We start from the raw sequence: 25,931 nt of genomic DNA, 5'->3' as shown, positions 1-25,931 counted from the left end.
CCCTAGACCCAGCAATTGCACTACTAGGTATTTATCCAAGGGGATACAGGGATGCTGTTTCAAAGGGGCACATGCACCCCAATGTTTATAGCAGTGCTATTGACAACAGCCAAAGTATGGAAAGAGCCCACATGTCCACTGATGGACAAATGGATACAGAAGATGTGGTGTATATATATACAATGGAGTATTACTTGGCAATCAAAAAGAATGAAATCTTGCCATTTGCAACTATGTGGATGGAACTAGAGGGTATTATGCTAAGCAAAATTAGTCAGAGACAAATCTCATATGACTTCACTCATATGAGGGCTTTAAGACACAGAACAGATGAACATAAGGGAAGGGAAGCAAAAATAATATAGAAACAGGGAGGGGGCCAAAACATAAGAGACTCTTAAATATAGAGAACAAACAGGGTTACTAGAGGGGCTGTGGGAGGACGATGGGCTAAATGGGTAAGGGGCATTAAGGAATCTACTCCTGAAATAACTGTTGCACTATATGCTAAATAATTTGGATGTAAATTAAAAAAATTTTTTTAAATTAAAAAAAAGAAAACCACATAGATCACCCTGCAAAAAAAAAAAAAAGCAAAATAAAATTACTCATATGCCTTGCCTGCTTCAGATTCTGTGCCCCACCCCTCCACTCCACCCCTGCTTGTGCTCTTTCAAAAATGAGTAAACATTAAAAAAATTTTTTTCTTAATATTTATTTTTGAGAGAGAGAGAGAGAGAAATGTTTATTTTTGAGACAGAGAGTGAGAGAGACAGAGACTGTGCGTGGGGGAGGGGGAGAGAGAGAGAGAGAGACACACACACACAGAATCTGAATCAGGCTCCAGGCTCTGTGCTGTCAGCACAGAGACCGATGGGGGGCTCGAACCCACGAATGATGAGATCATGACCCAAATGGAAGTCGGACACTTAACTGACTGAGCCACCCAGATGCCCCACTGTATGACTGTATTTTAAAAGAACATATGTGAGGGGCGCCTGGGTGGCTCAGTCAGTTGGGCATCTGACTTCAGCTCAGGTCACGATCTCACTGCTCGTGGGTTCGAGCCTTATGTCGGGCTCTGTGCTGACAGCTCAGAGCCTGGAGCCTTTCTCTGATTCTGTGTCTCCCTCTGTCTCTGCCTGGCCCTCTCCCGCTCACACACTGTCACTTTCTCTCAAAAATAAATAAACTTTAAAAACAAATAAAAAAGAACATATGCGATGCACATTTGCATATCCGTAAGTAAAGAAATCAAAATGTTAACAGTGATTTTCTCTAGGTCAGAGGTTGGCAAACTATGGCCCAAAGTCCAAATCTGACTCACCAACTGTTTTTGTAAATAAAATGTGTGTGTGTGTGTGTGTGTGTGTGTGTGTTTTAAGATTTTATTTTTAAGCAATCTCTACATTCATCATGTGGCTCAAACTCACGACTCTGAGATCAAGAGTTGCATGCTGTACCGACTAAGCTAGCCAGGTGTGCCTAGCTTGTGTTTTACTGGAATATACTCATACAAATAGGTGCGAGAATTGTAGAAATGCTGTTCTGTGGGTATATCTCTGAGCTACGAATCCTGGTTGATACCATAATAAAAAATTTATAGGTCAAACTGTTTTGTCTAACTTTTCAATGCTTAATATTTAATCAGCTTTATAATGTTATTACATAGAGAGCTGTATCAAAATAGTTCTGAAATTGAGGGAATATCCACTTTGCTCCCTTAGAAATCTACAATACATAAACTTCCCACAAACAAAACAGACTTATGACTCCTCCTCTACAAATGACTATTTATCCCTTCTTCAATTTAATGAAAGACTTCACCATAAACTTACTCCTCACTTTGAAGGTATGAGAATGTATCCTGAAAACTCAGTTACTAAAGTGGTTAACTGACATAATCACACTAAAAATGAAAAATTCACCTTGCACAAACTCCATGCAATGTATTTCAAGACACTGCATATTTTAAAATGTCTGACATTCATTTGATGTCTCTTAAAATCCAGCAAACACATCTTTTTATGCTCTCCTTTTCCACAACCCAGTGCAACAGGGCCATTTTCACATCAACATGCTTAAAATATGTGAATCTCACTCCATAACTTCATATTTTACACGAAGAGCATCTAAGATCTAATATTCAAAATTCATAACGTGGTCCACAATTTCTCTACTACCTAAACTAAATTTGTCATCAACTTGACTCCAGGCTAATTCATTTTTACCTGAGTCCATTTTTTCTTCAGTTTCTTGGATGACAAAGAAACTCATATGCTGTTTCTTTTTGATAAAATTTCTCCAATATTTCATGCTTAGTTAACATTTGGCACTTTTAATTTGTCAGACTGAAAGTGACACACTCAAATTTCCTTATAGTTTTTAGACTGTTTTAGGATATACTGTTTTATTACTGAAAAGTCTCTGGACCTGTCTACTGCAAGCATTAATAAGTATCTATAATAAACATATATGACATTTCATAAATAAGGGGGAACCCTGGGTAAGAAAAAATGGGTGAAGATGGTCAAAAGGTAAAAATTTCCAGTTAAGTCATGGGAATAAAATATACAGCATGACTATAGTTAATACTGTAAGTTGCTAAGAGAATAGATCTTAACAGTTGTCATCACTATCTGTGGTGACAAATATTAACTAGACTTTTATTGGGACAGTCACTTCACAACACATGTAAACATAAAATCCATAGACTGTATATCTGAAACTAACATAATGTTACACGTTCATTATATCTCAATTAAAAAAATAAGATTCATAGCCCAGAAATTGAAGCCTAAGTTAGATGCCTATAAATGTATACGACGACAGTTATCTGATGAGTTAAATCCAAATATAAAAGGAAGCTACCATAGCCCTTAATGACACCAAACCAAAACACCTCAGCCTGGCTTTTCTCTCAACCTTTTCTCTTTTGCCTTAATTGCATTATAACCCAAATAGTTAAAATCTGAAAACAACTCACTTCTTATAGATGCAACCTTTCTACACGGTAGTTGCTATCACAGAACACCATTTCTAAAATCATAGTCCCTTCCATCTTCTGTCAATCCACTTGACTCTCTTCCTTCAAGAAGCATTCTTTTGTTACTTTCAATTGACTCTGGTCATTCTGTTACTTCGCTCATCCCAGTGGCAAGTACATGCCTTTAGTCTACTGTCTAACCTTCCATATTGAGGTTCTTTGAACATTAATTCCTTGGATTTCAATGTATATTCTTTGGAACCAAAGTACTAATGCTCAAAGGGATTTCTCAGATGGTTTTGCTGAATTCTCCAATTTCACATGTTAAGAAATGGGCTCAGGAAAGATAAGGGCCTTGTCCAAAGTCACATAGCCAGTAGCAGAGTCTGGATGAGAATTTGGCCGCTGGATTCCCAATTTAATATACTTAATGCCTATCCAGCATTCCTGTTCTTCCATTAAAAAAATACAAACCACAACTTATTTTGGGCTTGGTGTTTTGAGAAGCTCTAAAACACTAAGATGAATATGAATAATTTTACTATGTATCTCACTTACTTGTCTTACTTATTGGCCGCCTCCCCAAGCAGAACACAAGCTCCATGAGGGAAGGGATTGGTGTCTATTTTGTTAACCACTATAACACCACTGCGTGGCACAGGGAAAGCACTAAATATTTGCTGAATGAGTCTGGTGTGGTTACTGTCCCTGGAACTCACAGTTTATAAAACAAACATACTCAAAATTACTATACAATGTGAGAATAGTATTACCAAAATAAGATGAGAAGGCCACAGTGTAGAAATAGAGCCTCAGAATCTAGGCATGTGGGGGAGGCTGGGCTTTGTAGGGTGAATTTGCCAGGAATAGAGATGAAGAAAGAGCACCCCAGCAGAAGAAACAACATGAAGGCAGAAAAGAGCATGACAACTAAGGTAGGCAGGACAGGAAGTGGGATGAAGGACAGCAAGGTACGAGGATATTCAGGCTTACTGTGTATGAGCAGCAGACTCTTGGAAATGTAGCCTGATGCCTGGAAGAACTGCCACTGACTTGTTGTTTGAAACCATGAAAAGAGTGAGTCATCCAGTTTAGGAAAACTATAATTAGGGGGTAATCTGAATGTGAGTAGACTATTAAATTGCATTCAGAATTCTCTTCTCAGGGTATCAGGTCCCACATATTATATGACAAACTTGCTCATGTGTCTATAACTCCTACTTGTTTGATTTCAGGTAACTGTTCATATTTAGGTTAATCATGGTATACTCTGGAAATTCAACTCTAAGGTCGAGTTACAACTCTATTCTTCTCAACTGTAAACATTCCTAAGAATAACTATTTTTATTTTCATAGTTGTATGCTGAATAACAGGTATCTGAAGTTTACTCACCATTACTTCTTAGAGAAAAGGTGTGTGCTGTGTCTCCGAGTCTAATTACTTCACCAGTGGATTCTGTTTCATCTCCATCCCAAGAGGGGCCCAAAGCCTCAGATGACAAGGAGCACCTGAAAGAATTCCCTTACTTACTTGGGCCCAGCCTAACCAGAGGGCCCCTCCTGACGAAAGCTGCTTTAAACAGCCTGCCTATGAGTATTCAGACTGCTCATGGCTACGTGCAGAAAAAGGGCAAGACACTCCCTTCTGTTGCTTATCACTTTTTGGTGTTTATCTGTTTTAACTCATACACGTATGGTAGAAATAGCCGTGTAGAAAGTGTCAAGGATTAAATGCATAGGAGAATACACACAGAGAACAATAAACATTGGATACTCGACGGGTGTGGGGGTGGAATCTGGGTAGGGTATGAATTTTGCATTAAATATCCTTGCATTGTTTCACTTTTGCACTGTAAAAAAAATCTAATAATAAAAAATAAAGTCAAGAAATTCATCTCGTGGTGGTCTCCTTTAAGACAGGTTTTCCACAATGTACTATACCTAAACAGGAAGATATTGCCTGTGTCTTTCAAATCATGACAAATTCCGTAAAAAAAATGGAAAGTCATACATTTAAAAGTCATAGCATTATGTTCAACCCGTAGTTAGAACTACCATCAAATCTGTAATGACATTATATTTTGTCTATAAAAGTTGCAGGTATTTTAAAACTCTGATATTTGTTAATGAGTTAATGTTACTGATTCATGAGGATACAGTAACGAGCAATTTTATACTGCCGGTGAGTGTATAAACTGTCATGGCCTTTTTGGAAAGCAGTCTGGCAACTTCTAATAGGCTTATAACATTCATACTCTTTGGATGTAGCTTAAAGAGCAAACAAAAGCATGTATCACATTTTCAAAAACTATAAAAAAACCCAGAAACATCCACCTCCACTTTAGAGGAGTGGTTTAGCCCATTGTGAAGCACCTATATGGTCTGTTATACAGGGATTAAAAATTATTACAAAGAATTTAACAACTCGGAAAAAGACTTGATATGTAAAATTTTTAAATGCGGGAAACAAAACTATGTAAACAATATGACTAAATAAAAAAAAAAAGTTATAAAAAAGACTCAAGTATAACAAAACATTAACAAGCCCTTGTTTAGTTCTGAATGGTAGAGCTCATCTTTTTTTTTTTTCACTTGTTTTTTATTTCTTCGTATTTTCCAGGATTTCTACAGGGAACATAAACTATTTTGATGACCAAGGGAAAAATAAAAAAAATATGCAGGTGCACTTAACCAACTAAGCCACCCAGGCGCCCCACTAAAGACGTATTTTGGAAAGGGGCACCTGGGTGGCTCAGTCAGTTAAGCATCCGACTCCAGCTAAGGTCATGACCTCACTGCTCATGAGTTTGAGCCCTGCGTTGGGCTCTGTGCTGACAGCTCAGAGCCTGGAGCCTGCTTCCAATTCTGCATCTTCCTTTCTCTGTCCCTCTCCCACTCACGCTCCCTTTTCTCTCAACAATAAATAAATGTTTAAAAAAAAAAAAAATTTTTTTTTTTAAAAGAAGTATTTTGGAATAAAAGAACTAACTAGGAAGAAGACAATACACAGGTGTTTAATACTGAGACTTAAGTATTACATATAGCACAAGGTTCTTAAAATTCCGTCAGGGAGATTTAAAATATGAGAAGGTACTGAGATTTTCCCATCAGTTTGTTTTGATTTTTGCTGCCACTGTGGTATGTTGTGTGCCAATTCTTAGAAGGAAAAAGCATAACTTGTTTTGATTAAATTCATAGACATTGAGTGCTACCTCCCAAAAGAAACCTTTTTCCATGATGATTTGGATTCCTTAGTACTTTCTGGCTCTTCTAAAGGTTCTCCTTGATGGAATTCTTTAAAACTCTGTCCAGTTTCACCTGTTTAGAATAGATAAAAACAACACCAAAAAACCTCTAAATTAATAATGCTATTTTTATATGGGGGTGGGTAGAGGTAAGAACAGTTAAGCACCCTCATCTTCTCCTGGTAAACTGGGCTTTTGTGAACATGAAATTAGAAAGAACCAAATTATCACCTGTGAAGACCATGTATTACTTGGGTAACAGAAGCAAGATAAATGGTGCTTTAAAAGCAAGGTCTACAGTTGTACTAGCAATGTTTTATTTTTTAAGATAGGTGGTAGGTTTATTTTTTATTGTTTATAACCTCCCTGTTCAGTAAGGGATGTCTGAAGCAAGAGGACTAGGCTGTGGCTTCAGAACACAACTGTGAGCCTCAAGCTCCAAGACTATCCCTCCCAGGCTAAGAGTCAGAGTACATCAAAGCTCGGCTGAAGTTCTCTTTCAAACTATCACTCCTTTTTCAACTCAACATTTCTGAGGAATACACTTTCGCCAGCAGCAACACACTAGGGAACTGATTTCAGGAGGTACGTGGGTGAAACTTCCTATGATTCAGATTGACGCCTCTGAATATTCCCATCCCCATTTCTAGAGATTTCTCTATTTGAGCATCTACCTTCATCTTTTTCTATTTCTGTATTCAAAATAACCAACACTGTAATAACATTAGTTAACATTCACTGCGCACTGACTCGGAGCTAGGCTTGGAACTAAACTATTTATATATCTACTTACTCAACCATCACTATAGCCATGGAAGAATTTCAAACGAGAACACTGAGGCTCAGAGAGCTTCAAACAATGAGAGGCAGAACTTAGCATTGACGCAAAGTCTGCTTTCAAATCCCTGTTCTTCAGTGGTAAGTTAATGATAATGCTAGCTCAGGTACCAGGAAAAAGCTGCTCTGTACATGATGTGACTCATGATAATAAAGATTGACTTCCCATTATTAACTGGCATTTTGAAGACTCTGATTAGCTCTAGGTAATGCTGCCGTATCAACTTGGACCTGCAAAGGTGAGAATCACACTTCAGAAAACATCATCCAACCACAGTACTGCTGCGCTGGGAGGTCCCACCCCTGCAACCCCCTCCTAGCAGCACTAAGCTCACCACATTTTACTGACCTCCCCTGGAAATCTCCCTCCCGCATGCCCTGCCTCCGCGTCTCACTATTACCAGACTCACATTTAAGTATCTCTCAGTTCTGCCCTCCTCTCGCCATCCCCACTGCCCTACTCGTGGTAAAGCCACTACCATTCCTCTTCTACCTGCAATCAAGCACTACATTGTAAAAACTGCTGCTGTTAGTGTAAAACTTCAAATTAATCAATTTCCACCAAAGGTCGTTTTCCATCTCTTAATCTTGTCGCTAAAATGGTTAAAGCCACCAAGCCTCAAAATACCTACTAAGTAGCCTTGAATTAGGTAAATTTCACATGTCTTTCACTCTCCCCCAATTCTCCTATAATGGTTTTTATTGTTTAACAGTCCCCCCCCCCCCCCCGCGGGATACGTTCCAAGACCCCCAGAGGATGCCTGAAACCAGATAAGATTGAACCTATATATACTATGTTTTTTCCTATACATACGTATGATAAAGTTTAACTTCTAGATTAGGCACATTAAGATAAGCAATAGCTAATAATAAAATAGAACAATTATAAAAACACACTATAACAAAAGTTATAGAAATGTGGTCTGTCAAAATATCTTATTGTACTGTACTCACCTGCTTCTTGTGATGATGTGGGATGATAAGATGCCTACGTGATGAGACGAAGTGAGCTGAATGACACAGGCATTGTGATGTAGCATTAGGCTATTAATAACCGACCTTCTGACAATACCTCAGGAGGATCATCTGCTTCTGGACCAAGGGAGACTGCGAGTGGAAAGCAAAACTGCATCTAGGGGGACTACTGTATGCAGTTATGGCTGTCTTCCTGACTTAAGTCAGAAACTTAGGTTTCTTTGAGAGCAATAAAACATGGCATGCAATTATGAATCCTCCCAGCGAACCGAGGCTGGTACATATTTAACATATTTCAAACACTCAAAACGCTCCACACTCAGAACACTCAAGTGTTTGAAATAAGAAATATCCCCTGTGGCAGTTTTTCCCTCCAGGCCAGACCTACATATGCCTTTAAATCTTTTCAGCAACAATGATAAAAGGTAGAAAACTATCACTAAAGAGTTTAAGGCCAGATGTTATCACAACCACGTGAGAAGTAGGAACGATGAGCCTACCCACATTTTTTTGTCTTCATTCATATTAGAATTTATGTTGTTATTGCTGCTGAAAACTTGTTGGATAACTTTTTGGAGAACTGGATTACTCAAAGGCTAAAATAAAACTTTCAGGCTGTCACAAACCTAAACATAGGTTAAAGACAAAAACACTCCAATTCCTACTGTTAATGCTTTAGCAATATCCAAATTTATAACAAAAATGGCAGTTCTGACAGGAAATTTTGGAATAAGTCATTTCATGCAATAATAGGGCAGTAAGCAACTTTAATCAGAACTTTTTATAGATTAGCACATCCAAACTGACAAAGGACATGATGATAGTCTAAGATAGTTTTTTCCAACCACTTAGAACAGTTAAGAAGTGAGATTTAATTTACCAGGTATATGCATTAGTTATTCTAATTCCTTTGAAGAAAAATACACAAAAAGAAAAGAGGCAAAAAGGGACATGATGTAGAATATAAGCCAAATCAAATTACAATTTTAAAACTTACTTTTTTCGTGAGATGTCTCACTGATGTGTTCTGTAAGATACTCCAGCAACCCATCAAAGATTTCTAGCAGATTCTTAATAGATTCTTTATCTCCCTTCACTATATTTTCTCCTAAACACAGGATAAAAAGCTATTAAAAATATTAACCAAGAAACTAAAAGTCTCAAAGTTTCAAAACAAATATACCACTGTGTAAATACTGTTCAGATAAAAGAATTACAAATTAATTCAGGAAAACGAATAATATTATGAATATTAAAAACATGAATGTCTTGATACCTAATTATATTTGAAAAAACAAAGGAAGCAGTCTTGAATATAAAGTTTGGTAATTAATTAGCATATTCCTTCCTTTACCAAGAAACAAAATAAGTAGACTTAATAAAACATCCTCTGGTAAGATTTATACCAAGATATAAAGTATCTAAGCAGAACTTTTTTTAGGCTGGTGAAAAAAAATGGCAGGAAGCAACACAGTTTCAGATCGTGGGATCCTACTTCTAGATAGTGGTTTGTTCTGAAGATAACAGCAGTAGAGTAACATAAAAACAAAAAACTTGTTGGGATACTTTCATCAGGAATTCCTCATTTTTTCTATTTGTTAACTCCTATTCATTTTATATAGGTTATGTCATTTTTCTTAATTTAAAAACTGCCCATGTGGGATGCCTGGGTGGCTCAGTTACTTAAGTGTCTGACTCTTGACTTCAGCTCAGGTCATGATCCCAGCCAGGGTCCTGGGATCGAGCACCACCGCCCCCCCCCCATGTCAGGCGTGGAACCTGCTTGAGATTCTCTCTCCCTCTCCCTACGCCCCTCCCCTGCTCAGACCCAGGTGCTCTCACTATCTCTCTCTCTCTCAAAAAATAAATAAAATACTAATTTTAAAAACTTGTCCATTCATACAAATTTCCAATTTATACAGCTTTGCATACAGTTTGTCTAACTTCCAGTTATAAAATAAATCAGAGATGAAAAATAAAGCATAGGGAATAACATCAATAACATTGTAATAGCGTTGTAAGGTAGTGGTCGGTTACTATACTTATTACAGTGAGCACTGTGTAACATATAGAACCGTCCAATCACTATGTTGTACATCTGAAACTAATGTAATTTTGTATGTCAACTAAACTTCAATACTAAATTTTCTTAAAAACACTGGCCATGCACGTAAAACTTTTTAATCTCACCTCAGTCCCAACTTCTCCAGCCTCACCTCCCACCACATCCACTTTACACCCAGGGGTTACTCTTTAAACAATTCCTGGCACAATACTTGTCTCCTAATAAATTTTTAATACATGCTAAATTGATATGTTGACAAGATATGGGTTGGTAAAAGCATGGAAACTTAGCATGCTTAATATCACCTAAAATGGACACTCATCAACATCAGGTATGGAAGGAATGTAACTCTTGAGACAGCTGGGTTGTCCTTTGGGAGGTCATGCCTGCATTCTCTTAAGTTCAAACCAGTAAGGGAAAGACACCATGGAAACTTGATATTTGAGAGAATCTAGCCATTCAAAATTTCACTCATGATGCAAAACAAACCTAAACCAGAAATACGATGTTTTACAAAATTACCAATACAGATAGACAGTATTTGACAATTTTTTTTTTTTTTTTTTGGTTTAAAGCAAACAAATCTTCTTAAGCCTTGTTTTTCTGGCTTAACGAGATACACAAGTATACCCCAAGGGCATACTCAGAACTTCTCAGTTGCCAGGATGGGGAGCATCCTCTGCCAACCCAGCAACGAAGGCCGCCCACCAAAATGCAGTGCTTCATGGTACAGAAGAAAGTATTTTAAACTGAACAAGAACACAACGAGTAAAAAGCTGCTTTGCAGTATACTGGAGGAGATAAGCAGTTCTGCAACTTTTCACGGGGTGGGTGAGAGTTGTTAGGAGCAGCTCTGCATTAAAAAGTTACATAAGCAGATACAACTATGCTATAGGTTTAAAAAGAACAAATACCAGAAATTACCCTATTCCAGTGATAAAGCAATTCCGAATTGCAAAAGAACAGGAAAACCCTGGGATTATCCCTCAAAATGAATTCTCTTCAAACTAATTTACCATTTTTACTCCTAGAACTGCACTCAAAACTTAAGACAGAGTATTTTTGCAAAACTTGTCGTCAACATCACATTGAGAGATGTGAGTGACCAATCCTGATTACCATTTAACTGCCCAAGAACAAACCAATGGTGTAAGCCTTCTCTAAGTGATTCAAATGTAGGTTCAAATGCACAGATTCCCTCTTTTCCTTAGCTTGAAATAATTTACTGGAATAATCCTCATTTTCTATCTAGAATACAGGGATTTACAAATATATTTATATTTGGTATGTTTGGCTTTAGAATACAAGCATGATATACTCTATTTTGGAAAAAGTTTCAAAAACAATTTACAGTTTTATTTATTTTGAATAGAGAAAATATTCATGAGGCTTAAAATTCAGGGGCGCCTGGGTGGCTCAGTTGGTTGAGCATCTGACTCTTGATTTCAGCTCAGGTCATGATCTCACAGTTTGTGGGATGGAGCACCATGCCGGGCTCTGCGCTGACAGTGTGGTCTCCTTGGGATTCTCTCTCTCTGCCTGTCCCCCATTCACGCACTCTTTCTCTCAAAATAAATAAACTTTAAAAAAACAAAATAAAATTCAGGAAGTATAAAAGTTATATAATGAAGTCTCATCCCACCCTCGTCCTGCAGCCCTGAAGTTCCTCTTACTGGAAGCAATTGGCATTACAGGTTTCTTGCACATGCTTTCAAAGAGTCCTTCTGCAAGCAATCAACTGCATATTTCCTCTCCTTACCTTTGTTTTTATAAGCAGCACCCTACTCTGCACATTATCATTGTTAAGTGCACATCTTTCTGACATTACACATATTGGAGACTGTTTCACTAATATGGAACATTGTACATAATGAGCATCATCAATCATCTTTTACAGTAGCAGAGTAATTCCCTGCACGGAGCTATCATAACTTATTTAACCTGTCCCTTTTTAATGGATATTTAGATGTAGCTAATTTTTAGCTACTACAAACAAGCAGCATGTCAGCTTTAAAATAACAAAATAACAAAAAACATACCTTTAACCACCAGCCAGAATTCTTACATCTCAGACTCTGGTCCATCATAAACTCAATGTTTGACTCTCCTAAAAAACCTCTTAAGAATGGCTGCCTTAACTCTACCAGTCAATTTGTCTTGGCTCAGTCTTGCCACTTGGTTTATTTCATAAGCTTACTCATTTGGTTAACTAAACAATGTCTAGGATTCTACCCAACAAATTATTTTAGTCAAATGCAAAATTATCTGATGGTTAAGTATACACCAACCTGTTATGTGAGACAAGCTGACTTGCAGGTAATCCAAGGCCAGCGAATCAATTACTGCTTGTACATTGTGAGCTTCATCCTCTTGACTCCTGGGAATAGCTATGAGGTCTGTGGAAAAAAGGCTACACATTTTTCATCTGAGGGTCCAAGTTTTCATCTGTCTCTGACCAGGCTTCTGAGTCAGGTTAAGTGCTACAAAAGTAAGCTCTACCCAAACAGAACAGGCTCTAAAATTCAGATAAAGCTAACAGAGCCTGATTCCACACAGCACCTTTAGTGGTTGAATACTTAGTCAATCAACATATATATGAACATGTTCTACAATAAGCACCATGCTACAGAAAGATAAAGAGGTCCCTAAATTCAAGGAGGTGCTAATACTCTAGTAAGGGAAACAATAATGGAGTGAGACTTTAACCCACAATCATGGGCTGCTTTCCATGAGAGGAAAAAACCCCACAACCTTCTGAAGGTAAACTAGTAGGAATTAATGGCATAATGATTTAAAAGGTCAGTATATAAGGGTGTCTGGGTGGCTTAGTTGGTTCAACGTCTGACTCTTAATTTTGGTTCAGGTCATGATCTCAGGGCTTCTGAGATGATATGGAGCCTGCTTAGGATTCTCTCTCCCTTGTTCTCTCTGCCCCTCCCCCACTCATACACACACTCTCTAAATAAAAATAGAGGCCCCTGGGTGGCTCAGGTGGTTAAGTGTCCAACTCTTGATTCTGGCTCAGGTCATGATCTCACATTCCTGGGATTGAGCCCTGAATCAGGTTCCATGCTGACAGCATGGAGCCTGCTTGGGATTCTCTCTTTACCTCTCTCTGCCCCTCCCCCGTGCATGCTCTCAAATAAATAAACTTGCACCAAAAACCATAAAATACCTAGTAATAAATCTAACCAAAGACATGAGAAATCTATATGCTGAAAACTACAGAAAGCTTATGAAAGAAATTGAAGAAGACACAAAAAAATGAAAAAATATTCCATACTCCTAGATAGGAAGAACAAATATTGTTAAAATGTCAATACTACCCAAGGAAATTTACATATTCAATGCAATCCCTATCAAAGTAACACCAGCATTCTTCACAGAGCTAGAACAAACAATCCTACAATCTGTATGGAAACAGAAAAGACCCCAGGTAGCCAAAGCAATCTTGAAAAAGAAAACCAAAGCTACAGGTATCACAATCCCAGACTTCAAGCTGTACTACAAAGCTGTAATCATCAAGACAGTATGGTACTGGCACAAAAACAGACACTCAGATCAATTCAACAGAACAGAGAATCCAGGAACAGACCCGCAAACATATGGCCAACTCATCTTCGACAAAGCAGGGAAAGAATATCCAATGGCATAAGGACAGTCTCTTCAACAAATGGTGCTGGGAAAACAGGACAGCGACATGCAGAAGAATGAACCTGGACCACTTTCTTACACCAGACACAAAAATAAACTCAAAATGGATGAAAGACCTCAATGTAAGACAGGAAGCCATCAAAATCCTTGAGAAGAAAGCAGGCAAAAACCTCCTTGATCTTGGCCACAGCAACTTCTTACTCAACACGTCTCCAGAGGCAAGGGAAACAAAAGCAAAAATGAACTATTGGGACCTCATCAAAATAAAAGGCTTCTGCACAGCGAAGGAAACAATCTGCAAGACTAAAAGGCAACCGACGGGGACGGAATGAGAGAAGATATTTGCAAATGACACATCAGATAAAGGGTTAGTATCCAAAATCTATAAAGAACTTATCAAACTCAACATCCAAAACACAAATAATCCAGTGAAAAAATGGGCAAAAGACATGAATAGACACTTCTCCAAAGGAGACATCCAGATGGCCAACTGACACATGAAAAAATGCTCAACATCATTCATCATCAGGGAAATACAAATCAAAGCCACAATGAGATACCACCCCACACCTGTCAGAATGGCTAACGTTAACAACTCAGGCAACAACAGATGTTAGCGAGGATGTGGACAAAGAGGATCTCTTCTGCACTGCTGGTGGGAATGCAAACTGGTGAGCCCACTCTGGAAAACAGTATGGAGGTTCCTCAAAAAATTAAAAATAGAACTAACTTATGACTGAGCAATTGCGCTACTAGGTATTTATCCAAGGGATACAGGTGTGGTGTTTCAAAGGGGCACATGCACCCCAATGTTTATAGCAGCACTATCAACAATGGCCAAAGTGTGGAAACAGCCCAAATGTCTATCAACAGATGGATAAAGAAAATGTGGTGTATATATACATATGGTGTATGTGTACGTATATATATCTATGTATACACACAAACGGGTATTACTCAGCAATCAAAAAGAATGAAATCTTGCCATTTGCTCCTATGTAGATGAAACTCGAGAATATTATGCTAAGCAGAATTAGAGAAACACAAGTATCATATGACTTCACTCATATGAGGAATTTAAGATACAAAACAGATGCACATAGGGAAGGGAAACAAAAATATAAAAACAGGGAGGGGAACAAAACATAAGAGACAAATATAGAGAACAAACAGAAGGTTGCTGGAGGGATTGTGGGGGGGGGGGATGGGCTAAATGGGTAAGGGGCATTAAGGAATCTCCTGAAATCATTGTTGCACTATATGCTAACTTGGGTGTAAATTAAAAAATAAAACTATAAAACAAAGTAAAACTTACTTTGAAATGCAAATAAACTTTAAAAAATTAAAAATAAATCAAAATAAACTTAAAAAAACCCAAAAGGTCAGTAAAGACCACAGTGAGGAAAGATTTTAACACTGAACTTATATTTGGAGTCTCTCCTCTGGCACTGAGGAAGATAACGGGGGAAGGAAGAAAAAAGTACTTTATTTTTTAAGTTTTTCTTTTATTTATTTTGAGAGAGAGAGAGAGCAAGTAAGCAGGGAGGGGACAGACAGAGGGGGCAGAGAGAGAATCCCAAGTTGGCTCCATGCTGTCAGCACAGAGCCTGATGTGGGGCTCAAACTCACGAACCTTGAGATCATGACTGGACCCAAAACCAAGAGTCAGATGCTCAACCGACTAAGCAACCCAGGTGCCCTGAAAAAAGTATTTTAAAACACTGGTCTAATAACTATAGGCCTCTGTGCTCAAATGAAGGTTAAGACTAGCATCAAAGATACCAGCTAGAGGCCATCTCCATTATTCCAAGTGATGAGGGCACTAACTCATGGTAACAGTGGGAAAGGAAAAGAGACTACACAGAACTTTAATACTAATGGTTATAGCAGAGACAGTAGAGATCTATGGCTAAAGACTCTGAGCTACTCAACCAGGGATGCAGTACAATCATCAATTCATATCCATAATACTGGTTAAGCAACAGGACCCAATAAGTTTCCAAGTTCTACTCAATTTTAGAATTTTTGAAAATATATGTACAGAAAAGGTGTGACTTTCACAAGGTATTAGCCATGATTGACACAAGGACCAAGACCACTCAAACTGATTTGAACAAGGCTGTTACTATATGTGGGTCTTTATTATGGTAACGAATGCAACAGTTACATGCAAATAAAATGTAAACAAAGAGAAAATACAGGATTTTTATAAACACCACAGGATCTAACTTAAGGCACTCAAAACACCTGGCCTAACATATAGTCACTATTACTCCCACTTTTTAGTACCCTTACCTGGTACCTTTTCTCCCAAAATGGATTGATAAAGAGCAATAAAAACATTAGCATCACAGTCTTCCAGTTCTCGGATCCTCAGGTGTATGTGACATTTCAAAAGAAGGTTATTGGCAACGGTTATCCACTCTGTTAGGAAAGGAAAAAGATAAGCCTTAAATAGGTTATCCACTCTGTTAGGAAAGGAAAAAGATAAGCCTTAAATAGCAAAAGTCGACCCCACAAAGACAGACATTGAATGAAGCACAAGATAAGAAATTTGGTTACTATCTAGGTTCAAAGGCCCTCCAAGGCATGAATTTTGAAAATACATTATTTAATTTCTAGCACTCGAAGTGCTAGAGTGCTAGAATTTCAACGTAGTAAAAACTATGATGCAAATCCAATTTCTACCGTTATAGGCTAAAGTCCTAAGTTATGCACCCTTTTCTTATTTTACAAGCCACACAAAGCTGTTTTTATTTAAAACATACGTATAAGTAAACAAATATTATGTCATAAGCAAGACACTTTGTTAATGATAGTCTGAGGCTACCAGAAACTAATTAATGAATGCTGTTTCAAATTCCCAATAGCTTTAGTCATGTTTTTACCCAATTATCTTGTGCAAGTCAGAATTTCTCTGGTGCCCAATAGGCTGATTAATGCAGGCTGTTAAGAAGTGAATGACACTAACACTACAACATTTGTTAGTTGTTAATTATATTTAATGTGTAAGAAATAAAACATAGAAAATACCAAAAAATGTCTCTAAATTCACAGCTAGCACATTATCAACACTGAAGTTTCCTGTGCCACCGCAACCCACCCCCAGACACCGTTGGAATTATAGCAAGCACACTTCAAGGGTTTCTCGAACAATTTAGAAAGCTTGAAATATTTGCGCCCTGATATAATTAGCAACTAAAGAGAAAGTTCTGTCACTCTGTATCTGACATGCTCAGCAGGTTCTAAAAATGTGTCTGTATTCAAGGCACATCATCTCCCTCTTCCCAGAAACAAATGAGAGTATCTTCCAAGAATCACGTTCTCTCTCTCTCCCCGTGCCCAGTTCTCTCTCTCTCTCTCCCCGTGCCCAGTTCTCAAGCTGACCAAACCAAAGGGTTTGAAGTTTGAACGCTGCCTGGAAGAAAAGGATGAAGGCGTCCCAGGCAACCCAACCAACTCGCTTCTCGAAAGCGGTTGCTAGAAAAAGCCAGGTAACGACACAGAGCACCGAAGAGAAAAATCCACCACCGTTCTACTTTGGCAAGGGCATCAACAACACCGTAAGAGTGCCGTTGCTCAAAAGTTCAATGCACAGGCAGGTACGGCCTCAGTCTCCACAATGCAAGAAGCAGAGAGCGCGCTGACAGTGGCTGGATTCCCGAGAATACAGGTGCCAGGAGGACACGTTCTGCTTTCTGACTGCCCTCTTTGCAGCCAGGCTGCAGGCGTGCTGCGGGCCCTCCTCTTCACACCCCAAAATCGCGCTCGATGGCCACTAAGCGAACCGAGAGCGGGGCTAAGAGACCCAAACCCGCCGACCACGACGGGGTGTCTGTGACGAGCCCCGTCGGCAGGCCAGACCAGTGAGTCCAGCCGGAGGACTCGAGATAAAAGGAATAGGGGCGTTCGGGTTCTTAAACGGTTTCAGTCCACACACACCGGGGCTCCGGGCCGAGACTCACCAGCCTCTGAGCCGGCCATGTCACGGAGACAGGTTGCCGCTAGACTCCCAACTGGGCACGCGACGGACGGCGTCCTGGAAGGGCCGAACAGCGCAGACGCACCGCCGAGGTGGGGGAACGAAACGAAAGGGCTGGGGGAGAAAGAGGGTGGGACTTTAGAACGGCTTCTCGCTGCTGATTGGTCATCACAGGAGGACTTCCTTTCTCAGCACGGGCCGAGGCGGCGGTTTGTGGGCTCTAGATACCCTTCGCCGCGGGCGATATCCCGCTAAGGGATTCTCAGGTGGGTGGGTTTGACATATTGGGTCACACCCAGCAGCCCAGGTCGGTCTCCCGGGGGCATTAGTACGGAACTTCCGGCGAGCTATTTCGTTTCGTATTCCTCCGCCGACGCCAACTGGAGATGTAGTGCGGTCCGCTTACCCCATGGGCGGGAGCAGCCACGTGACAACGTCTGGCTCCGCCTTCCCGTCTCTTTTGGTTAGAGGCGTGAGGGCTCTTTGGAGACGTAAACATCTCCAAGTGGGCTGAGTGGGTTGGCCTGTGCTGGCCATTTTGTTGGGTAGGCTGAACCTGGAAAAGGGCAGGGTGGCCTCCTTGAAGTGTGGAAAAACGAGAAAAAGGTAAAGAATAGAGTGTAGGCTGAGACATCTCAGTGTGGGTGGGTGCAGCCATGAAAGGGGCCCTAAACCGGCGATTCCGAGGGAGGGGCGGTGGGGGGTGGGGCGAGAACATGGCGGATCCCGGAACGCCGACGGGCGTTGCGGCCTCTGCGCAGGGGCGGAGTGATTAGGTCATAGAGCGGCTCCCAGCGTTCTTTGCGGCGGAGGAGGCGGTCCAGACTATAAAACCGGCTGCCGGGACGCGGCCGGCACCTCATTCATTTCCACCGGTCTTTCGTTGAGCAGCTCCGGCCCTAGTCATCGCCGCTCCTCCGCCGCTGCCGCCCCCGCAAGGCTTTGCTGTCGCCAAAGCCACCCGCAGCGACTCGTCGCACCCGATTCTCTCCATTTCGTTCCCCGCCAACCGCAACCATTGACGCCATGTCGGGTTATTCGAGTGACCGAGACCGCGGCCGGGATCGAGGGTGAGTGTGGGAACGGACTTGTCAGGCCTGGCAGTGGGGGATGGGAGGCCGATGAAGGTGGCGGGCGGGGGCGACAGGAACTTGGGTTTCTCAGCCTATTCTTAGGCTTTTGTGACCGAAGGCTTGCGCCATTTTGGTTTTTGTCAAAAACTGATTGAAAGCTGTTATTCTGTTAACGGCTTTTAAGGTCGCCTTTTGTTGGCGGGCTGGCGGGGGGGGGGGGGACATCGAAGTTTCCCCGGCGATTGAGCAGCTGTTGGGAGAATTCGGGGGAGGGTATTTCGAGGGGAGGAAAGCGCGACGTTTCCAAGAGGATGAAGTCGTCATTAGGTGCAATCCTTCGAGATGTGGTTTAGGTGCCCCGGGAATTCTATGAGAGCCGCCGGGCTCGCCTCCGAACCCGTTGATGTGACAGGGGCAGCAGGGTGGCCAGCGCCGCGGGAATCGGCCATGTGGTTGGGTCGCGGGTACAAAATGCCGGCGTCGGACATGGCGGCGGCGCCTTTGTTACCCCGCCCGGCGGAGGAGCTCAAAATGGCAGCGTCGAGAAAATGTGGCGCAGAGAGAAATGCGAGACAAAGGGGGAAGCGCCGCCCCAGCGGGAACGCCGCCCGGTCCGGGACTCCTCCCCCGGTAGTTGCCAGCTCCTCCTCCTCTTTTTCTTTGCGTTATATAATTTTGCTATCAGAATCAGGAGCCCTTCCGCGGGATACCCCCAAGTCGATTGGCTTGCGTAAGTGTCCCTGAGACCACCGTCCTTGTTCTGTTCTCATTGCTTGTGTTGTCCCCGTTATTCCTTAAAATCAAAGCAGCTTCGCTTGAAAACAGTTGATAAATAATATCGCTGTTAAGCTCCTCTCTTGTATTGTCTCTTTCCCAGACATTTAATTCCTAAGCTCACGGGAAAGGCTAGTAACCGTAAGTTGTTGTCTATCCTTGTAATCGGAACTTCGGGCGTTTGGGCAGTCAGGTTCCGACCTGCTATCTCCCGGGCTGTTGACTTGGCTTTAGTAGTGTGTACTTGGGACAACGGGAAGGGAGAGAGATGGTGCTAATGGTGGCTTTTGATAGCATGACCATCACCAAGGGCAGTGCTAAGTCTTCAAACTGTGAAAGTCATTTACCTTTAGTGTGTGCCAAAGGATGAAAAGTGTGTATGTAAATCACTGTGTAGACACTTGAAAATGTGAGGTTTTTGTTTTTGTTTTTCCAGGTTTGGTGCACCTCGATTTGGGGGAAGTAGGGCAGGGCCCCTATCTGGAAAGAAGTTTGGAAATCCTGGGGAAAAACTAGTCAAAAAGAAGTGGAATCTTGATGAGCTGCCCAAATTTGAGAAGAATTTTTATCAAGAGCACCCTGATTTGGCTAGGCGCACAGCGGTGAGTAATTTCACATGGTTTTATCAGGCTATAATTCAATAATGACTTAAATCAAAATCTGAATAGAGAGGTCTTGGAAATGACCAAATTAAGGGAAATTCACACTTTTATGGTAGCTAAGAAAGAGGTGGTACTTATAAAAACAGGTGGCTTGGGATTTTTCTACTTCAGAGTTGTTGACCTATAACCACAATAGGTGAATCTTGTGCTGTGTGGTGTCTGTATGTGGATACAGGTTTAAAATCCCATTAAGGTTTGTTAATCATTTAAAAAGTTAGGGACCTGCTGACTTGCATATTAGTGAAGGTTGTCATGGTACTTAGTAGATCATTAAAATTTGTTTTTTAGCAAGAGGTGGAGACATACAGAAGGAGTAAGGAAATTACGGTTAGAGGTCACAACTGCCCAAAGCCAGTTCTGAATTTTTATGAAGCGAACTTCCCTGGTAAGTGCCTAGTTTTGAGGTCCCCCCCCACTTCATTTATTCTTTTTCTTCTGGTTTTGCTAATATTTTATTGAATTATTGTTCCTAATTTTAGCTAACGTAATGGATGTCATTGCAAGACAGAATTTTACTGAGCCTACTGCTATTCAAGCTCAGGGATGGCCCGTTGCTCTAAGTGGATTGGATATGGTTGGAGTAGCACAGACTGGATCCGGGAAAACGTTGTCTGTAAGTTTGGGATAACTCTTGAGTTTTATTTGGTGGTGATGTGCTAGAGAAAACAAATTGAGAATATAAAGAAACCGGAAACATTTTAACTTAATTCCTGTTGTTTGCCTCCCCCCCATAGTATTTGCTGCCTGCTATCGTCCACATCAATCATCAGCCATTCCTAGAGAGAGGTGATGGGCCTATTGTAAGTAGACATATTTTCATTAGCTTTTGCTTAGGAGTATGATGGAGAGATTTGTAGCAAATGTTTGTATGTAGCAAAAAACTTGTGCTTTTACATGGAGATGTTAGTTGTCTTATTCAACTTAGTTGGAGACAAAGCTGTCTTTACAGCAAACATCAATTACCTGCCAGCATAATGCCAGTAAGTTTAAAACTAGGATCCGGGACTCTGTTAAAATCTCCTCTGCTTTGTGTTTCTTTTAGTGCTTGGTGCTGGCACCAACTCGGGAACTGGCCCAACAAGTACAGCAAGTAGCTGCTGAATACTGTAGAGCATGTCGCTTGAAGTCCACTTGCATCTATGGTGGTGCTCCAAAGGGACCACAAATTCGTGATTTGGAGAGAGGCATGTAACAATAATTTTGTCAGTGTTGGTTCTAGAACTTTTACACTACGTGTTGTAGTTACATCATGTGTTTCATTGAAGGTGTGGAAATCTGTATTGCAACACCTGGAAGACTGATTGACTTTTTGGAGTGTGGGAAAACCAATCTGAGAAGAACCACCTACCTTGTCCTTGATGAAGCAGACAGAATGCTTGATATGGGCTTTGAACCCCAAATAAGGAAGATTGTGGATCAGATAAGAGTAAGTTAGCCTTTAAAAATGTTTCCTTTTCAAACTTATCTCAAAGATTTGTTCTTAGAATACAATGCTTTTTTTAACTCAAAATTCTTCAGCCTGATAGGCAAACCCTAATGTGGAGTGCAACTTGGCCAAAAGAAGTAAGACAGCTTGCTGAAGATTTCCTGAAAGACTACATTCACATAAACATTGGTGCACTAGAACTGAGTGCAAACCACAATATTCTTCAGATTGTGGATGTATGTCATGATGTAGAAAAGGATGAAAAGTAAGTTTTCTGTAGAAGTATTGTTCTAAAAACATCACTGTACAAATTCAGGAGTTAACCGTTTGATAGGTTATCTTAAAAGTGACTTTCAGTTGGGTGCAATGTTGGGTGTGTTTGTTTAAAATTAGTCTGTCGATCCTTATTAAAATACTTTCCTTCATTCACGCAATTGGTTATCACCATATAGCAAAGAAGGAAAAGGAACTCATTCTTTATGGGTTAAGGACCAAGGATAGAATTGCTTGATACAAGTGTTCAAGCAGGTGTTTTTACTTGAGTTGTGTAAATCGGAGTTAGTGATTTCACTGACCATAAATATGTGTTTGTAACTGTGGACTTCTTTTATTAAAATTCACAATTTGTTTTTCCAAGACTTATTCGTCTAATGGAAGAGATCATGAGTGAGAAGGAGAATAAAACCATTGTTTTTGTCGAAACCAAAAGAAGATGTGATGAGCTTACTAGAAAAATGAGGAGAGACGGGTATGTGGGCTTCTTCCATTGAAGCAGGTGTATGAGAGCTGAGTTTAGAGGGAGAGGCAAACAGATCGAAAGTAACAGATTTGAGTTTCATGGATGGCAGTTATATCTGGTGTAAATAAAACTGTACATCAGGTAAAACTAAAGGAAATTGTGATTAGTTTTTTAAGCAGACTAAAATCTATCAGGTTTTAAAGGTGAACTTACTGATAGTTTTTCTTTAATGTAGGTGGCCGGCCATGGGTATCCATGGTGACAAGAGTCAACAGGAACGTGACTGGGTTCTAAATGGTAAGTCAAATGAAAATGAAAATTTTTTTATTAAAACCTGTCATTCTTACATTATTGATGATAGTTTTTCTTTCACAGAATTCAAACATGGAAAAGCTCCTATTCTGATTGCTACAGATGTGGCCTCCAGAGGGCTAGGTTAGTAAAAACTCGAATTCGTGGCTCGGTTTCCCAGAAGATCTCCATATACTTTTTTAAAGAAAGTTTATTGCTTTCTTTAACCTCTGCATTTTTTCCAAGTTTTTTTCATATAAAGGTGCAGCCTTTGGCAAGGCCTAGGCATGACAATCGGAGGACTCGAGGGGGATGGAGGACTAGTGGTCGGCTGGCTGCTTCCAGTCGATTAGAGAGGTGAAAAGCTGAAAGTGTGCCAGTAATCTTCAAAAGGCAGAACATACCACCTCTGCCCCGTAAACTGTTCTCTCCGGGGGAAAAAAGTGCAAGTTATCCTCACAGTTCACTGCCGTGGTATTTCTTCTGTCCCATGCTTTGCATGACTGCCATGGTACAGCACTGTTTCAAACTGTTTACTGTGATCTGTGGGTCTTTGAGTTTCAGTGAGTTGGCTGAAATGTTGAAGAACAATTTCCAAACTTCAATGTTCAATGAAATTTTTGTTCAAGTTTGAAATGGAGAGAGCAGCTTTAAAAGGTACTAAGCCTTTTACAAATTGGTGAGTACTGGCACATGAGATCTAGAGCAGGAGCAACTTCTCACACTTAGTCAGTGGGAAAAGAAAGCAGTGCTTTGAAAGTTCCTCCCTCACCTACACAGTAGTCGTCATGTCGAGACCTGCCAGAGAGAGACACATTCTCAAGTGAATCCTGGCTTCTTGGAAGCGCTTGCCTAGACGAGACACAGTGCATAAAAACAACTTTTGGGGGACAGGTATGTTTTTCTTGCAGCTGCGGTTGTAAGGTCTTGGCAAGACAAGCAGTGTGGCCAGAATTTTGAACTTCTGATGAGTGTGTAATGCAAAGGACCATGTACATTTTTGTTTAAAGGTCCTCAAAATGAGCACATGAAGAGGTTGCTGTGAACCTTTAAGTGGCCCTACTGCGCAGAAGCATTCAGATGTCACTTGACGATCTGTAAGGGGACTTGCTGGTTTGGGAATATGTTAGAGAATACACGTCTTACTGACAGGCTGTCTATCATTGGGTGGGTAATGAGACATCCAGGTAGATGGTGTGTGTTTTTTTGTTTTTGTTTTTGTTTTTGTTTTTTTTTTCCTTCCCCCCTCTCCAATTTCAATGGTATTCCTACAGGGAATGGATAACCATTTTAACTGTATTTTTTGCAGCCCGTACCTTCTTGGGAATACAATTGTCTAACTTTTTATTTTTGGTCTGGCTGTTGTGGTGTGCAAAACTCCGTACATTGCTATTTTGCCACACTGCAACACCTTACAGATGTGGAAGATGTGAAATTTGTCATCAATTATGACTACCCTAACTCCTCAGAGGATTATATTCATCGAATTGGAAGAACTGCTCGCAGTACCAAAACAGGCACAGCATACACTTTCTTTACACCTAATAACATAAAGCAAGTGAGCGACCTTATCTCTGTGCTTCGTGAAGCTAATCAAGCAATTAATCCCAAGTTGCTTCAGTTGGTCGAAGACAGAGGTTCAGGTAAGACCAACCTTCATTAAGAAATGTTGGTGATTTGGGGTCACATGATGGTCTACAAATCCATTTAAATGGGATTGGCGGGTGAGTAAAAATCTTTAATCTGAAACTGAGAAACATTTCACAGAGTGAATAGAGCTACTTGCTACCTAATGCCTTTTTGTGTCAGTAGTGATTTGTGGCATGGAAATAATCAGCATGCGATTATCTTTTTTTTCTTGACAGGTCGTTCCAGGGGTAGAGGAGGCATGAAGGATGACCGTCGGGACAGATACTCTGCGGGCAAAAGGGGTGGATTTAATACCTTTAGAGACAGGGAAAATTATGACCGAGGTTATTCTAGTCTGCTTAAGAGAGATTTTGGGGCAAAAACTCAGAATGGTGTTTACAGTGCTGCAAATTACACCAATGGGAGCTTTGGAAGTAATTTTGTGTCTGCTGGTATACAGACCAGTTTTAGGACTGGTAATCCAACAGGGACTTACCAGAACGGTTATGATAGCACTCAGCAATATGGAAGTAACGTTCCAAACATGCACAATGGTATGAACCAACAGGCATATGCATATCCTGCTACTGCAGCTGCACCTATGATTGGTTATCCGATGCCAACAGGATATTCTCAATAAGACTTTAGAAGTATATGTAAATGTCTGTTTTTCATAATTGCTCTTTATATTGTGTGTTATCAGACAAGATAGTTATTTAAGAAACATGGGAAATGCAGAAATGACTGCAGTGCAGCAGTAATTATGGTGCACTTTTTCGCTATTTAAGTTGGATATTTCTCTACATTCCTGAAACAATTTTTAGGTTTTTTTTGTACTAGAAAATGCAGGCAGTGTTTTCACAAGTAAATGTACAGTGATTTGAAATACAATAAATGAAGGCAACGCATGGCCTTCCAATAAAAAATATTTGAAGACTGAATTAAGTGGAAATTGTACTTTATTTTACATATATAATGTCATGTAAAACTTTGCTTAGATGGTCTGTTTTTTTAACCATAAAAACTAAAAAGACTGCTCCTTTCTATAATTTAAGTTTGGGAAGTGGGGAGATCAGAAGGCCCTCCTTAAAATGGTCTATTTATATTGCAAGGAGTAAAATGAGTTTAAATTTATAATTTTAGGCAAAATTGCATCAAGGCTTTTTGTAAGTACCTCATCAGGTGAGTCATTTAATAGCCTGGTAGCAGAATGGTAAAGTGAGATTAAGGTAGGAAATAACCAACTGTGTAGCCCCACCCTCAAAGTGCTTCATGTGAGAGCAACATGGAGGACTTTATTCCTTTGTAAAGTTTCATCATTTGAAAAGCTCCAAATAACTTGCTGTTTCAGAATAGATTATATTTTTGCTCTTGGCTCTACTGTGAATTAACTGAAATGGTGATTAAAGCTAAAAACTTTACACCTTGTAAGACGTTTGGCTAAGAGCTAAGTTTCAGTTCGTGTAGATTGTAGTCTTCAGGGTTGCTGAGGCTCTTCACTAGTTATATGGGAAATCATGAATATCTTTCCAATAATTCAGGGAATTCTAAAGACTTCAGACTGGAGGGTCTATTCATAAACAAAAGTCTCGT

The 25,931-nt window shown here is 40.2% G+C and overlaps 2 protein-coding genes across 3 annotated transcripts in view; one reads left to right on the top strand and one right to left on the bottom strand.

The window, feature by feature from the left end:
* The window catches only part of CEP95 (centrosomal protein 95), a 43,646-nt gene extending 25,365 nt beyond the window's left edge, over positions 1 to 18,281 (bottom strand). For both annotated transcript variants that reach the window (XM_049637647.1, XM_049637646.1), the window contains exons 1-7: positions 18,151 to 18,281; positions 17,728 to 17,858; positions 16,058 to 16,186; positions 12,397 to 12,504; positions 9,041 to 9,151; positions 6,199 to 6,304; positions 4,380 to 4,495 (exon numbers count right to left, since the gene is read on the bottom strand). In XM_049637647.1, coding sequence (XP_049493604.1) covers positions 4,380 to 4,495; positions 6,199 to 6,304; positions 9,041 to 9,151; positions 12,397 to 12,504; positions 16,058 to 16,186; positions 17,728 to 17,858; positions 18,151 to 18,281 — 832 coding nt within the window. The remainder of the gene's footprint in view (positions 1 to 4,379; positions 4,496 to 6,198; positions 6,305 to 9,040; positions 9,152 to 12,396; positions 12,505 to 16,057; positions 16,187 to 17,727; positions 17,859 to 18,150) is intronic.
* Positions 17,994 to 25,279, top strand: DDX5 (DEAD-box helicase 5). The gene is made up of 14 exons (XM_049637659.1): positions 17,994 to 18,010; positions 18,636 to 18,814; positions 20,028 to 20,193; positions 20,542 to 20,638; positions 20,733 to 20,866; positions 20,988 to 21,053; positions 21,296 to 21,437; positions 21,519 to 21,679; positions 21,772 to 21,944; positions 22,317 to 22,427; positions 22,654 to 22,715; positions 22,794 to 22,853; positions 24,128 to 24,352; positions 24,575 to 25,279. The coding sequence occupies exons 2-14, from the start codon at positions 18,771 to 18,773 to the stop codon at positions 24,976 to 24,978; spliced, it is 1,845 nt and encodes a 614-aa protein (XP_049493616.1). The 5' UTR covers positions 17,994 to 18,010; positions 18,636 to 18,770; the 3' UTR covers positions 24,979 to 25,279.
* The last annotated feature ends 652 nt before the right edge of the window (positions 25,280 to 25,931 follow it).

The sequence above is a fragment of the Panthera uncia genome, chromosome E1, assembly GCF_023721935.1.
Source record: "Panthera uncia isolate 11264 chromosome E1, Puncia_PCG_1.0, whole genome shotgun sequence".
NCBI classification, from domain to species: Eukaryota; Metazoa; Chordata; class Mammalia; order Carnivora; family Felidae; genus Panthera; species Panthera uncia.
Note: the sequence above shows the minus strand (reverse complement) of the source record. Positions and strands in the feature narration are given on the sequence as shown.